Raw genomic sequence first — 15,424 nt, forward strand, 5'->3', positions numbered from 1 at the left:
ACCAGGCAAGGACTGGGAGGTGTGGAGAGGTGGGCAGGGGCTGGGCTGGGCTGGGCAGTGCCCGGCAGAGGGCACCAGCAGCGTCAGGGAGCGGTGGCAGCATGCAGGGGAGGGCTCCCAGCAGGGCTTGGTGCTGCAGAGCCAGGGCTGGGGAAGGGAGCCCAGAGCTGCAGGGGCAGGGGACACGAGGCTGCTCGGGGCCCTTGCTGGCCTGGGCAGAGCAGGAAGGGGGCCCAGGACATTCGTCCCCTCACCGCAGCCTGCCACAACCTGCACGGCGCTCACGCAGCGTCCAGGGCCAGGCTCTGCCCCGTGGTGCGCAGGGAGAGGGCAAAGCCTCTCTGAAAAAGAGTCTGAAACTGAAAAAGGTCCCTCCGCTGCCCCGTGGTGTGACAGGGCCAGGGTGGGACAGGTTACCTTTATTTGATGTAGTTCTTGTGTAATTTGCATTGGTGATGGCACAAAAAGAGAGTTCCTTCACCAGTGATGTACATCCTTCTTCATGTTAGGACACAACTCAACGTCCTTCACTCTGCTTGATGTCATGGATGAACTGGATTAGGTCTCCTTGATTACTCTGAGGCACAATGCAGTGCTTTTTGCCTTCTGCTACTCCAGCACAATACCTATGACTTCCCTTTCTCTGCGCATTGGCCTGACAGGTCACTTCACATTTTTCACTTTCATATCCCTAGTTGGAAGGGGATGATTCCCCAAAGTGGGGCAAGCTTATTGGTTCTGTCTCAGCCATTTGAAGCGTGCTATACTTGAGTTTCTCAGCCTGGATTTGGTAAAGATGACCGAGGATGGTAAATGGATGTTCAAGTGTCTCGTAGGAATAAGGGGTATCACGGTTTAAGTAGGAATAAGAATATCATGGGTTCCCAATGGCAATTTCAAATGTAGGTCTATCCCAGGAACCCACTGAACTAGGGTGTTGTCTTTGAAGGGGTTTCCTGTACTGGGCTGGGCTGCAGTTACAGGGACAAAGACCACTGCTGGCAGTGGAGGTGCCCTGGGAACTCCACCTGGCTCCACCTGATTTTCCCAAAGGGCTCCGGTCTCCTGCAGGTCTTTTCTGACATCTGCCTGTCCAGGGAAGTGCCTCAAACACAACGGGGCATCAGGAGGTTTTCCCTGGTTATGCTTATGGTCAGACAGCAAAGCTCTGCCTCAATACCCAGTAATTTTTTTAGTACTTAACTAATAAAAAAACTACTCATCAGCTCAAATGATTCAACCCCTTCCATTAAATGTCTCACGAAGAAGATCATGATGAAATGTGAATTTTCAGGATGTATATACATTGCGGGAGAACAAATCCTGGTGTTCACCTGTACTTGCATTGTCATCGCTTTGTCTATAATGGTGTGCTCCCTCATCTTCCAGGCACAAAACCTGACTTGATTACACAGACCCTGCTGAATGTCCCCTTTCCAGCTGCCTGTCTGGACCTATGCACTTCTCATGGTTCTCCTGGTTTGCCCTCCCCTTACTCTTTGATCATTCAGACCGCTCTCACCAACCCAGTTGCTGCTTTGAGTTTCAGTCAGTTCCAGCTCGCCCATCTCTCAGCAGTCGGTCTAACGGTTTCCTTAGCAAGAAACTCATCATTTATCATTGAATTACTATGATATGGATTAATATTAACACTACTATTTAAAATTTCCTATTAATCAGTGTAAAAAACATCTTGAACCGTCATCCCTTTGGGAAGGTAAACTTCACTGGAGGCCAAAAAAAAAGGAACTTTGAACTTTATTTTTTTTTAATTGCAGCATGATTTCCTGTTGCCTCTTTTTAAATAGGAAAAACCCTGCTCTTCCTACATAAGCAGGGCTTCAAAGGAGTAACTGTAGACCAATATCTATAGGAAAATTATGCTCCAAACTGAAATGCAACAAAATTCAGCCTTTAAAATGAGGAAAGATTTCTCTTAGATGCTCTTTGAAATCTTCCTCGTTAACTACACCATGAGAGCTCTCCAATTAGCTCTACAAGTTTTGAAGACATGAAGAAAACCGTGGGAGAGATATGGCTGCTTAGGCCTTTCTCTCTTTTAATGAGTTCAGTGGTGTATTTTGGTGCTGAGTCAGTGAAACATGGGTACTGAGAGGAGAATGATGCAACTGCTTGAGAAAGTAAAGTCAGAAGGAAAAGTTGAAGTGACTTGGAGTATTAATGGGCCCCACTGAGGGCTGTTCCTAACAAAGCCTCCCCAGGGACTTGTTAGGGCAGATAATTGGAGGCCATGATTGCAGACAGGCAAAGCGCTGTGCTGAGAAAAGTCTTGGTTGGTTTTGGTGAAGCAGAAGGGCCAAGGCCTGACCCCAGCGCCTGGGAGGGGAGATCCTGCACCCCCACGTCTGGCTCAGGGCTCTTCTTGCGGTCTGTCTGATGTGGTGGGCAGTGTGATGCCATGAGAAGAACTTCATTAGGACACCTCCCCACCCCTGCACAGGGTATCAAGGAAGCAAAGAGGCCCCATTGCAATGACTATATCTCGTCTCCTCAGAAGCTCTAGCCAAAGGGACAAAAACATTAGGGCTGTTGGAGCCTTCCATTCCTGCCAGCACCCTCTGCCTTCTCCTCTGCAGGCTTTCCTATGCTGTCCCACACTTTCCCCTATTTCCTTGAAGTCTGCAGAAACCCATCTCTGTCCACCACCTTGCTCTCATACAGGACTTTCCATCATCTCACCCATGTCTCATCAACACTCATCAGCTGTTCCTTGAAACACAAAGCCTGGGTGTGATCATAAACTCTCTTTCAGTGACCTCTGTCACCACGGCAAAACCCCTTGAGGGACATTTCTTCCTCTTCATGGCCAGTGCCACCCTTCCAAGGTGCACCCTATGGCAGTTTTTCTCTCCTGCTCTTTCCTACTTCCAAAGAAAGCTCCATCAGGGTGGAAACCACTCCTGAAGCAGGCATCCCAACCCATCAGGCTCCTTGCGGCCTGTCAGCCAAGCACACAGAAGTCACCTCAGCAGCATCTCCCAAGGCCTGGGCCTGCTGCTGGCCTTGCAGCTTCTTGGCTAGACACAGCCAAGCCTTGGGCCTCCTGCTGTCCAGTCCTGGCCTCAAGCAGAAGGGACAGGACAACCCCTGTGCGGGCCTTCTTTGTGTCTGGGTCGTCCTGGGGATGGAGGCAGAGGGGATCCCACAGTCGGCATGCCAAGCAGGGGCCTTCTGCTGGCCTAGCAGGGCCACTGGCAGATGTCAGCCCCAAAGTGCAGATCCCAGGGAGAAGCCAAGGCTGACCTGCCACCTCCAGACACAAGGGACCTCACAGTCCCTTTGCGTGACACGTTCCTGCTGCTGCCCTATCAGCTGCAGAGACAGAAGTGACCTCCCAGTCACTGCCCCAGTCCCATTCCTCCTGCTGGGGCAGGAGATCCTGAGGCAGAGCTGAGCTCATCAGAGCATTCCCACCCATCTCCTCCTTGTGGCCCACAAGCTGATCAGGTCCATGGCCCCTCACATCCATCTCTGAATGCCATGGGACTGCAGAGATGTCTCACAATTCCTGCCCTGCCATAAGGGGCCAAGCAAGTTAAATTAAATTTTAGGAGAGGGGCTGAAGGTGATGATGTTAATGTACAGGAGGACAGGGTTTGGATGTTAGTTGTTCATGTATGGCATTAGGGACTACGGCGAACATTTCTGGGTGAGAGCTTAAGCAAATATTTAGTGGGAGGGTTTGGTGTTGTGCTTGGGGTGTCAGGTCTGTGGTTAGGGGATGGGCAGGCTTTGTGGTTTAGGGTTTTGTTCATTTTTTTGTTTGTTTGTTGTTTAACCCTAGACGTCTAGGTTTAAATAGAGCAATTACAAGCTAGTGCTAAGGGCAGGGATCAAGGTAAGCAAGAGAGTAAAGGTAAGGGAAAGAGGCTATGGGCTGAGTTTTGCCTTCAGTGCATACTTTGAGGTCACGCATAAGAGTAGTGGATTCCTGTCAGGGTGTGGAGTAGCATTTAAATTTAGGAATTAAGTTTACTGGTTGAAGCCGGTGAAGGGCCTCGTGACTGTTTTCAGTCACAGTTACAGCAGCATCAGCATAACCTGAACCTTCTGACCTCTACAAAATCCTTAATTTCTGCTGGCCAAGGCCCTATTCCCTTCTCCAAATCTCACATCTCTCCTGCCGTGGGTTTCTCCTGACCTCCCCATATCAGTCATCTTCTTAGGGGCATGTTGATGATGGCTTTCATGAGCTCAGCGTATCCATCACACCTCTGTTGGCTACTCTATTTCTGAGAAAAGTGGCACTGAAGACACGATGGAAAAGGACACAAAAGTCCATCAGAGCACCCTGCACAATGTGCCCAGCAGCTCTGCACCTCCAGAAATGTGCTGTTCCTGCCTACAAGTTTTCTTTCCAGAATGGCTCCTATGGATCCAGGGTAACTTTTCCCAGGCCCTCACTTCCCCAGGCCACACCACTCTTCCCACAGGCCCCACGTGTCTCTCCAACCCTCCCCTCTTCCCCTGCAGTAGTGGCACCTCACCGCAGCAGGTTGGTGCATCTCCAGGCTCAGGGGTGTTTCCTGAGGGCCTGCCCCGTGTGGGGAGTGGCGGGGAGGAAGAGAGCAAGGTCAGCTCCTGGGGCATGGCTGAGCACAGCCCAGCCATCCCGCACCGCAGGCAGGCCCCTTCTCCCAGGCTGAGGCACACACGCAAGGTGGACACTTCTCCATCAGCCCAGCTTCACGCAGGGCCCTTCAGCCCTGCCACTGTCCCGGGACTCACCAATTCCTCCTCCTCCACCCACAGACATACATTGCTTTCCATCTGGGGACTCAGGCAGGACTTTAAGGATCTGCTAAAGCCCTCAATTTCCTCGTTTCTCACAGCCTTCACACAAGTTGTTCTCCTGGCCCTCCCCACTGCCCAGCACTGCCTCTCAGGTGGCACTCAGTGACCCTTCAGAAGGGCCTTTGGGCTTCCTCAATTGTCCTGGTGCTTATGAGGACTTCCTGGCTCCTTCCAGATCTCAGAAGGAGCCTTCTTGTCCAGTGTGGGGCCCTCTACTGTCTCTGGCTGGGACAGAGATACTCTCTGCAGAGCAGCCCCTGTGGTGCTGTGTTTTCTATAGGTGACCAGAGCAGTGTTGGTTAGCCATGGCTGTGGTCGCTGTTCCTGAGCAGTGCTTGCACAGGATCAAGGCTTTCTCTGCTTCTCACTCTGCCCCAGGGGTGAGTTGGCTGCAGGTGGGCAAGAGGCTGGGAGTGGAACCTGCTGTGACAGCTGACCCAGCCTGACCAATCTGGGCAGCCCATGCACTCCTCAGATTCACCTTGTTTGTTACCAGACACTACCTTGCACGGTCATTTTATGAGGTTCTAGTCACTACCCACTGAGCTCCTTGTCCCCAGAGATCCCCTGACATCTCCTGCCAGCTCCAGATTCCTCTCCAGGCTGGAATCTGCCATCAGCCCCACTGAGGGGGCACAGTCCCATGCAGATGAGTTTAGGATCAGTTGTCATCTCCTTAAGCAAGTACTGCCACAAAGGGAGCTCTTAGTCCTGCCCTTGGTCCCTCACAGACCACCCTGGGACTTTCAGCCTGTGTCCTTCCCTCCATGAAGAAGCCCAGAAAACAGAAGAGCAGGGAGCAACCCCTTGGCTCTATTCCTGATAGCACATTTGGAAGAGGTGCCCAGGCCTCTGGGTTTGCCCTGAGCAGCCCCTCTTGCTACTGTGCTACTAGCAGGGACGCCGGCTGTGACCCAGGGCTGCACAGCGCCTGCTGCTGCCTGCAGCCACAGGGATGTCACTGCAGAGAGAACAGGACTGCCACCAAGGTACATGAGACCTCAACACTAACACAGATACAAGAGCACAGGAGGAACACACTGGAAGGCAAAAGAGAGCAGCAGTGGAAAGGCCACGTCCTGCTGCTGGCCATGGCCATGGCTCCAGTGAAGCAGCAGGGGCCCTGAGCCCCTCCTGCGTGCTGGGGCTGCTCCCCCAGCTCCAAAGGAGATGGGAAGAGATGGCAGCTGAGTGCAATGAACTTCTGATGAATTCCTTATTGGGTATATCTATACAGGAAACTGGCATCTCTGGGAAAATGATTAACAAGTAGGAAAATAAAAAATATATTATTAAAATCAGAAACCATATTTTCAGAATACAATAATACAGACAAATATTAACAAAAAATTGTCTTACTTTTTTTGAGGAAACATAGGAATTTTGATTTTATGCATATTATTATACATAAATATATTGAAGAATTGTGTATTCTAGAACTGTCTTCACTGAATTCCTTAGTTCCCTGTTCCTGATGCTGTAGATGAGGGGGTTCACTGCTGGAGGCATCACAGAGTACAGAACTGCCATCACCAAGTCCAGGGGTGGGGAAGAAATGGAGGGGGGCTTCAGGTAGGCAACCATGACAGTGCAGAGAAAGAGGGAGACCACGGCCAGGTGAGGGAGGCACGTGGAAAAGGCTTTGTGCCGGCCCTGCTCAGAGGGCATCCTCAGCACTGCCCTGAAGATCTGCACATAGGACAACACAATGAAAACAAAGCAACCAAATGCTAAACAGACACTAACTACAATAAGCCCAACCTCCCTGAGGAATGACACTGAGCAGGAGAGCTTGAGGATTTGAGGAAGCTCACAGAAGAACTGATCAAGCTCGTTACCTTGGCAGAGGGGCAGAGAAAATGTAGTGGCCGTGTGCAGGACAGCATTGAGAAAGCCACTGCCCCAGGCAGCTGCTGCCATCTGGGCACAAGCTCTGCTGCCCACGAGGCTCCCGTAGTGCAGGGGCTTGCAGATGGCAACATAGCGGTCGTAGGCCATGATGGTGAGAAGGGAATACTCTGCTCCAAGCAAGAATACTAAAAAGAGGACTTGGACAGCACACCCTTGATAGGAGATGGCCCTGGTGTCCCAGAGGGCATTGGCCATGGCTTTGGGCAGAGTGGTGGAGATGCAGCCCAGGTCGAGGAGAGCGAGGTTGAGGAGGAAGAAGTACATGGGGGTGTGGAGGCGGTGGTCGCAGGCTACGGCGGTGAGGATGAGGCCGTTGCCCAGGAGGGCAGCCAGGTAGATGCCCAGGAAGAGCCCGAAGTGCAGGAGCTGCAGCTCGCGCGTGTCTGTGAATGCCAGCAGGAGGAACTCGCTCACAGAGCTGCTGTTGGACATCTGCTTTTTTGGGATGTGGTCCTGCACAAAGAGAAAGAATAGTAATAATGTACAGCAGACTTACCAGAGGAAAATTCAATTTTCTCATTAAAAAACATCAAAAAGATTGTCCAATTGCAGGCAGTTATTTTGAAGTTCCCTTTAATGACTTCCAACTGCTTCTTAGTTTCTCTGCAAGAAGAGTACTCTTCTGTGGGCAATGGAAGAATCAGTTGTGCACTACAGCTCAAGGTAACAACATGGTAGGGACATGATGTAGTCAAATTCACTTCACTCCTGATATAGAAGAGATTTCCCCAGTTTTGCTCCTAGTTCATCGAAGAGCAGACGTGTGGAGATTTATTTATTTATTTGTTTGTTTGATTTGTCCTCTTTGTTCAGCTGCCCCACCACACCTGAGGAGTGTTTCTAAGGCATAAATCCTGGGCGTTCTGCTGCACTCCAAGTGAAGCCCTGTAGGTCCTCAGAGTCACAGATACTGCCTTGTTAGAGCAGAGTGCCCTTCAGAGAGGAGAGGCAGTCAGTCCATCAGTCCTGGTCTCATCTGCCCTGTGTTGGCAGGTCTTTGAGCTCCAGGACAATTCTCCTCCTATTTTCCTAGAGTTGTAGAATCCTCTAGAAGCTGTAGAATATCCTGACTTGGAAGGTTTCCACAAGGATCATCAAATCCCACCCCTGAATCTGTACAAGAACACCCAAAAATCAGTCCATACACCTGAGGGGGTTGCCCAAATGTTTCTTGAATTCTGACAGCCTCAGCACTGTGAACACTTCCCTGCGGTAGCTGTTCCAGTGCCTACAGAACCTGGACACTGCTGGGAGCAGAGGAATCCAGGCCCCAAGTGCCCATCTCCAGACCCCTCACCCTGTCCCCGTACTCCCCTTCCCTCAAGCAACCCGAGGGCTCACTCCATGGGCAGGTGAAACCCCCATCCCCAGGCAGCCTGGGAACAAGAGCAGCAGCAGCACAGCCAGGTGGAGAAGCCAGGAGGAATGGCAGCGTCTACCTCATATTGGAGAAACAGAGATATCTATCCTCTAAGATGTAACCCACCATGAGCTGTGTTGGCTTCAGAAAAACTCTTTGGAAATCCCATTTACATGCTTCTGCTGCCAGAGACTCACAGTGCCAAGAGCCTGCAGATCTGTCCTGCCACACGCTGCCCTCTGTTGCTGCGCTCCTCACTGCCTCCAAGCCCTCTCTCCTTCTCTCCTGTCCCCGTGCCACCTGCGGTCAGAGCCCCCAGCCCTGCTGCGCTGTGCAGAGGAGCTGCTCCTGGGCAGAGCTGTCTCTCTGCAGCGCTGCCCGCTTGCCACGAGCTCCCCTTGGGCCCAGGAGCCCGGCCCAGCTCAGCAGCACAGCACCCGACCATGGCATCGCTTGCTCTGTGCCATTGGGCTCCCTCGAGGTGTCCCCAAGGCCTCAGGGCTGACAGCTCCCGAAGGCAGCAGGGTCTCTGCTGGGCTGTGGTGTCTGAAGCAGGCTGACATCATCGCCGACTGCTCCTCTTTGTAGAAGTCAGAGACTGATTTTTACAAGTGTGATTTGTGCTGTTGGACTGTGGTTGTCAAACACATTGTGCTTTAACCCGTCAGCCACCTCAGCACCACTCAGATGTTAGTTGACACCCACCCCCAAAAGATAATGGGTTGAAATAAAGATAGTTTAAATGGACAGAAATTGAAGAGGTAGTAATAACAGTAACAATACTACTAATAAATTATAATAATTTTTATTTTTATTATTATTATATGTATAAAGCAAGTGATGCACAATGCAATTGGTCATCACCCACTGACCGATGCCCAACCTTTCCCCAAGCAGGGGTCCCCCTGAACCTGGGCAGCCTGGACTAGGATCTTCTGTGCAGGTCCCTTGACCTTATTTTGTTTTAGGGCAATACAAGCTTTCAGAAGGATTAAGACTATTTTCTTCCCTTTCTCAAATAATTCTTGAGCTGTGTTGCCCCATGTGATGATGACATCAATGTACTGGAGGTGTTCAGGAGCTTCCCCCTCTTCCAGGGCAGTCTGGATCAGCCCATGGCAAATGGTAGGGCTGTGTTTCTACCCCTGGCGCAGTCGATTCCATGTGGACAGGACACCTCTCCAACTGAAAGCAAAGTGCGGCCTTCACACTGCTGCCAAAGGGATGGAGAAAAATGCATTATCAGTATTAATTGTGGCATAGCGCTTGGCTGCCTTTGACTGTGGTTCGTACTGAATGAAGTTCTAGCATGCCCAGCACAGCAGCACTCAGCGGTGGTGTGACTTCAGTCAGGCACAGAAGTCCACCGTTCTCTTCCACTCACCATTAGAATTTTGCACTGTCCGTATGGGACTACTAAAGGGTGAGCAAGTGTTGCTGATCACTCCTTGGCTCTGCAGTCAATGAACCAGCTCATGCATGGGAATCAGGGAGTCTCTGTGAGTGCAGTACTGCCTCAGGTGCGCTGTTGTGGTAGCGATTGGCACCTGCTGCCCATTGGCCATCAGTACCTGCACAGCAGAAGGGTCCTGTGAGAGACCGGGCAAGGTAGACAGCAGTTTAAAGGTAGACCTTTGGATCTTTGAAGTACCCTCTCCTGAAGTAGTCTATGCCAAGGAAGCAGGGAGCTCCTGGGCCAGTCTCAATGCAGAGCATTTACCACTCTTTCCCATTAGACTCACTTCAGCCTCCAATAGATTTAACTTTTGGGATCCCCCTGTAATTCCAGAAATACTGGAAAAGCAATTTTCTCAGAAGAACCCCTTTTTGCCAATGTTTTTCCTTGCCCTTCACGTATCCTTGCCTCTAGGGTCGAGGTCTATTTTCCATCCCATTTTCTCATGGCCTTTCCATGGTCACACAGTCAAAACCACAGGATGGAAACTGGTCTGCACCCACTAGATCACCTTTCTCAAGCAGAGGGATGCTTACTTCTGATAGCTGAGCTATTGGTTCGTGCAGGTGCAGAGGAAAATGTATTCTCTTGTAGTTCTTGGACCTCTTGAGAAAGTTTCTCTCTAGACGAGACGCAGGCTCATAGGGAAGAAGAGAGACTTCATTCATACTGCCAGAGTTGGCTACCCAGTTCATCCACTGCGGGTTCCTCTTGGTCTTTCCAAGTCATAACTGCCAATGAGTTGGCATATGCTGATGGTGTGCTCTGTACAAACTTCTGCCACATGGGTCGTGTGCACTTGACTTCATCTGGAACTTGGTTTAACTTTGGGCACACCTCAGGAGCTGAGAGGTGAAGTTCGAAAGCACTGGATGTGCCCCCTGCTCTGGGTGCCTGCCCAGATCCTCCCACACTCCCTGCCACTCCTCACTCTCCTGCCTCTGGACACATCTCTGGATGGCATGCTTAAGTGGTTGTTTGACTTTAAACAAAAGCTGAAACACATTCAGGACACATAACAATAGGAACACGCTGGTTTGACCATCCCAAGGATATTCAAAGCTTTGAAGAGCTAGTGTAAGTAGCCTGGAGGAGAAGGGGAGGTGAAGGAGAAAGGGAGAGTGAACCAGTGGGGAAAAGTGTCCTCCCCTTGTCTCCCCCATGGCTTGGTTTCCTGAGGAGAAAAGGTCAAGAGTGTAATTCTTAATAGTTTCTGAGAGATGGCTCCCAAGGTATGGAGGTAATGGCAATGCTGAGTACAAGTACCAGATTAGTTTCATGACCAGGAAATTTATCATATCATAAGCCAGTGTTACACGATACAACAAAAGAATAAACTTGAAGCAGCCATCAGAAAAGATAAACAGCATGACAGGGGAGACATACAGGAAGTCAAGTGGAATACAACACAGTTCTGTAATAGAGCACAACAGACCTGAAATTAAAAAAAATAATAATAAATCAACTTTTTTATCAGCAACTATTAAAATCATCTAATTCTTGTAATAGCTTCCTATTTTTTTTTTTTGTTTATTATTTAACATGCTGTGGTGAGATCTGTCATTGGCTCAAACTTCGTGCTCCATGTTGGACACCAAAAAGAGCGTGGTTTAACGCAGCAGGCAGCTCAGCACCACACAGCCATTCCCTCACACACACACCCTGCTACACCCCCAGCGGATGCAGGAGACAATGAGGAGGGGGAAAAAAATAAAATAAACTAAAAAAAAAAGAAAAAAAAAACCAACAACATAAAGACAGTTTGACAGGACAGAAAGGGAACACAAATAATACGAACAATGATGACGATGACCATGATGGTGATTGCCTGTCCCGCAGCAGTGGTACCCCCTACCCTGGCCAGCCACCCCATATTGATTGTTCAGCATGACGGCTGCGGTATGGAACATCCCTTTGGCCACTTGGGGTCAGCTGTCCTGCTTCTGTCCCCCCCAGCTCCTCAGGCACCCCCAGCCCTCCACTGCTGGGCAACAACTAAGCCATCAGTGCGTGATAATCATTCTTCTCATGCTAAATGCAAAACACAGCATCATACCAGCTACTAGGAGGAAAATTAACTTGATCCTAGCCAACAGCAAGACACCCACAGACTAAGGGCATGATATCTCTGTGTGTATATCAAAAGAGAAAAGGTGGTGGAGGTTAATTAGAAAGTACTGGAGCTGAGCACGATGCAGATGGTGTGGAATATGGGGTGGATATTGTCCTCGTTTTGGCTGGGATAGACTTAATTTTCTTCCTATTAGCTGGTATGGTGCACTGTTTATAGGACTCAGTTCCAGACAAAATAACAGCATGCATGAGAAGGAAGAAGAGAAAAATGTGGAATCTGGCAGCCTTCTACCCTGTACCCTTATATGAGTTTGTGCTGCAATTCCATTCAAATAGTTACTGCTGTGTTGTCCAAACTGTCCTACAAACTCCTGCTGCTGTTACCTTGTGAGAGACGGCATAATCAGGGTGAGCCATCTGCCTGCAGATATTAACAGCTGACAGAAGGGAGCAACTGTCCAGGGGAAGCTTGAGAAACTGCAGGATTTTGCCTACAGAAACCTCTGGACCTTTACAAGGAGAAGAGCCCAGTCCTGCAGCAGACGAAGAGGAACCCCACACATCAGGGCAGACTGGGACCCTGCTGAGGGAGCAGTGCCCAGGAGGAGGAGGGCCTGGGCACCACGAGGGATGCCATACGAGCAGTGGTGCTGCTCACCAGGAACCAGGCCAGCTTCCTACAGAGCTGCCTTACGAGGAGCATGGCCACCAAGAAGATCTGAGGTATCAGACTCAGCTCAGATCCGGTGTGACACCACAGGGACAAGGGTTTGCAGCCAGCAGGAAAAGATGTGCAGGTCTGGGAGTCCCTAGGACAGCCTGGTATAGACAGGACAGAGGGCTGTGACAAGGCTGAGAGTCCCATCAGGACCCAGGGCTCTGTGTCCATGGCTCTGGCTGTTGTCTCTGTCACTGAGGCCTACGAGGAGACAGCTTATCGGTAAAGCACCAGGGCCTCATTGCCTCCTCGCCCCCACCCATGAACCAGGCAGGGCTCGTACCATTCTCCTGCACTTGACCATGCACATCCCCATCTCCTCCTGCCCCAGGAAGAGCCCTGAGCAGTGTGTGAAGGGAAAGGATCTCCCTTCCCAGGGGCTGGCGGTCAAGGCCTGGCCCTTGTGCTTGGTGACACACATCCAGTTCTCCTACACACCAGTGCCACCTTCACAGTGCCTTTGTCTCCTTGTCCTCACTGCCTCCAATGCTCTGCTCTAACGAGCTCCAAGGGAGGCTGTGTCAGTGCTGGCCCTCAGGGGGACACTGCAGGAAACTTGCCTCTGACTTGGACTTGTTGAGAGATGTCTTCAATTGTCTCTCAGTGCCTGAGGTTCGTGGGCTCCTCAGCAAAGCCCCCCGAGGGGGGATTCCAATGCCTTGGGCTGGGCGCCTGGTGCTGAGCTGGGCCGGGCTCGTGGGACAGAGAGAGCTCGTGGCAAGAGGGCCCTGGTGCAGAGAGACAGCTGTGCCCAGGAGCAGCTCCTGTGCCCAGCGCAGCAGGGCTGGGGGCTCTGACCGCAGCTGGCACGGGGAGAGGGGAGAAGGAGAGAGGGCTTGGAGGCAGTTGGCAGTGGGAGGATGCTGAGAGCTGCCTGCAGGAGAAATCTGCACAGCCCTTGACAAGGTACGTCTCTGGCTGCAGGGCCATGCAGCTGCAGTTGCCAGAGGGGTCTTCTACAGCTGGCACATCCGACGCCTGACAGCATCTGTCGGGATAGCTGTGTCTCTGTTTCTCCAGCAAAGTGTAGAAGATGCTGTAGAGAATGGCATTTACAAGAGGAAATTTCCAGAGGAAGACTGAGGCTTGGTTTTTCTGAAAGGGAAAGACTTTTTCTTGGATTCTGTGCTTTCAGATTCCTGCAGTGGAGGGGAATCTGAGTGAATCTGAGCACAGAGCTTGTGGGATGGGGTCTGTGAGCCTGGACAGGGAGGAGACGTGGGGACACAGAAGCGGCTCCCAGCAGGGACGCGGGCAGGCAGCAGGGACATGGGCAGGCGGTGAGAGGGAGCTGCTGCCAGAAATGCTGTGCGAGGGAGGGCTCAGGCACCTCCCTGCCATCCCCTGCAGGGCAGGCGCCTTCCCTGGGACACCCCCTGCTCTCCTCTGCCACCAGCACAGCCTCTGCCCTCAAGCCCCCGCTGTCCCCAGCAGGAGCTGCCTCCTCTGCAGGCAGAGCTGCAGCACAGGAGGGTGTGCTGAGTGTCCGTCTGTCCCTCCCTGGCCTTGCCTCCCCTGCCAGCAGCACGCTGCCATTCCTCCTGGCTTCTCCACCTGGCCGTGCTGCTGCTGCTCTTGTTCCCAGGCTGCCTGGGGATGGGGGTTTCACATGCCCATGGAGTGAGCCCTCGGGGTGCTTGGGGGAAGGGGAGTACGGGGACAGGGTGAGGGGTCTGGAGATGGGCACTTGGAGCCTGGCTTCTTCTGCTCTCAGCAGTGTCCTGGTTCTTTTCAGATGAACAACTGAGTACAGCTTTCCTGCAGCTCTCACAGGGCAGCTGAGACCAGCACTGATGGACAGATTGCCTGTCCTCACTAAAGGACACTCTGCACTATATGGCCAGTCCCTTTTTCTCTGACGATCCACGAAGTTTCTCTTCAAGTGCAGGAGAAATGCCCAGGATTTCTGTTTTAGAAAAACTCATCAGGTGTCATGGGGTAGCAACAAGACACAATATGACCCCATGAAAGGAAAATTAAAAAAAAAAGAAAACATCTATATACATCTGCTCTGCAGTTGGGTGACCTGGCAGCAACACTGGGGCACAGTTCTTTGATATCAGGCCTGAAATGAATCTGAGATCACCCCATGTTCCTCTTTACCTCTGCCTGTAGGGCATAACTGACTCTTCCATTGCCCACAGAGGAGTCCCCTGCTCCCAGGGATACCCTCAGGCAGCATCAGGAAGAACTTATGAAAGGGACCCGCCAAATGTCTTCCTGGAAGTGGACAATGTTTTTGGCAATTTTAAATAAGAAATGGGATGAGTTTTCTTTTGGTAAGTCTGTCGTACATTATTACTGTTCTTTCTCTTCCTAGTGCAGGACCACATCCCAAAACAAGCAGATGTCCAATAGAACTGCCATCAGCGAGTTCCTCCTGCTGGCATTCGCAGACACGCGCGAGCTGCAGCTCCTGCACTTTGGGCTCTTCCTGGGCATCTACCTGGCTGCCCTCCTGGGCAACGGCCTCATCCTCACCGCCGTACCCTGCAACCACCGCCTCCACACCCCCATGTACTTCTTCCTCCCCAACCTCGCCCTCCTCGACCTGGGCTGCATCTCCACCACTCTCCCCAAAGCCATGGCCAATGCCCTCTGGGACACCGGGGCCATCTCCTATCAAGGGTATGCTGCACAGGTCTTTCTGTTTGTCTTCTTGATTGGAGCAGAATTTTATGTTCTCACCATCATGTCCTACGACCGCTACGTTGCCATCTGCAAGCCCCTGCACTACGGGAGCCTCGTGGGCAGCAGAGCTTGTGCCCAGATGGCAGCAGCTGCCTGGGGCAGTGGCTTTCTCAACGCTGTCCTGCACACGGCCACTACATTTTCCCTGCCCCTCTGCCAAGGCAATGCTGTGGACCAGTTCTTCTGTGAAATCCCCCAGATCCTCAAGCTCTCCTGCTCAGATGCGTACTTCAGGGAAGTTGGGGCACTTGTAATCAGTTTTTCTTTAGCATTTGGCTGTTTTCTTTTCCTTGTGTTGTCCTATATTCAGATCTTCAGGGCAGTGCTGAGGATCCCCTCTGAGCAGGGCCGGCACAAAGCCTTTTCCACGTGCCTCCCTCACCTGGCCGTGGTCTCCCTC

At 51.5% G+C, this 15,424-nt stretch overlaps 1 protein-coding gene across 1 annotated transcript; it reads right to left on the reverse strand.

The window, feature by feature from the left end:
• Window positions 1-6,216: 6,216 nt before the first annotated feature.
• On the reverse strand, window positions 6,217-7,158 carry LOC136787672 (olfactory receptor 14C36-like). The gene has a single exon (XM_066984985.1). The coding sequence runs from the start codon at window positions 7,156-7,158 to the stop codon at window positions 6,217-6,219; it is 942 nt and encodes a 313-aa protein (XP_066841086.1).
• Window positions 7,159-15,424: the final 8,266 nt, after the last annotated feature.

Source organism: Anser cygnoides, chromosome 30 (assembly GCF_040182565.1).
Source record: "Anser cygnoides isolate HZ-2024a breed goose chromosome 30, Taihu_goose_T2T_genome, whole genome shotgun sequence".
Lineage (NCBI taxonomy): Eukaryota > Metazoa > Chordata > Aves > Anseriformes > Anatidae > Anser > Anser cygnoides.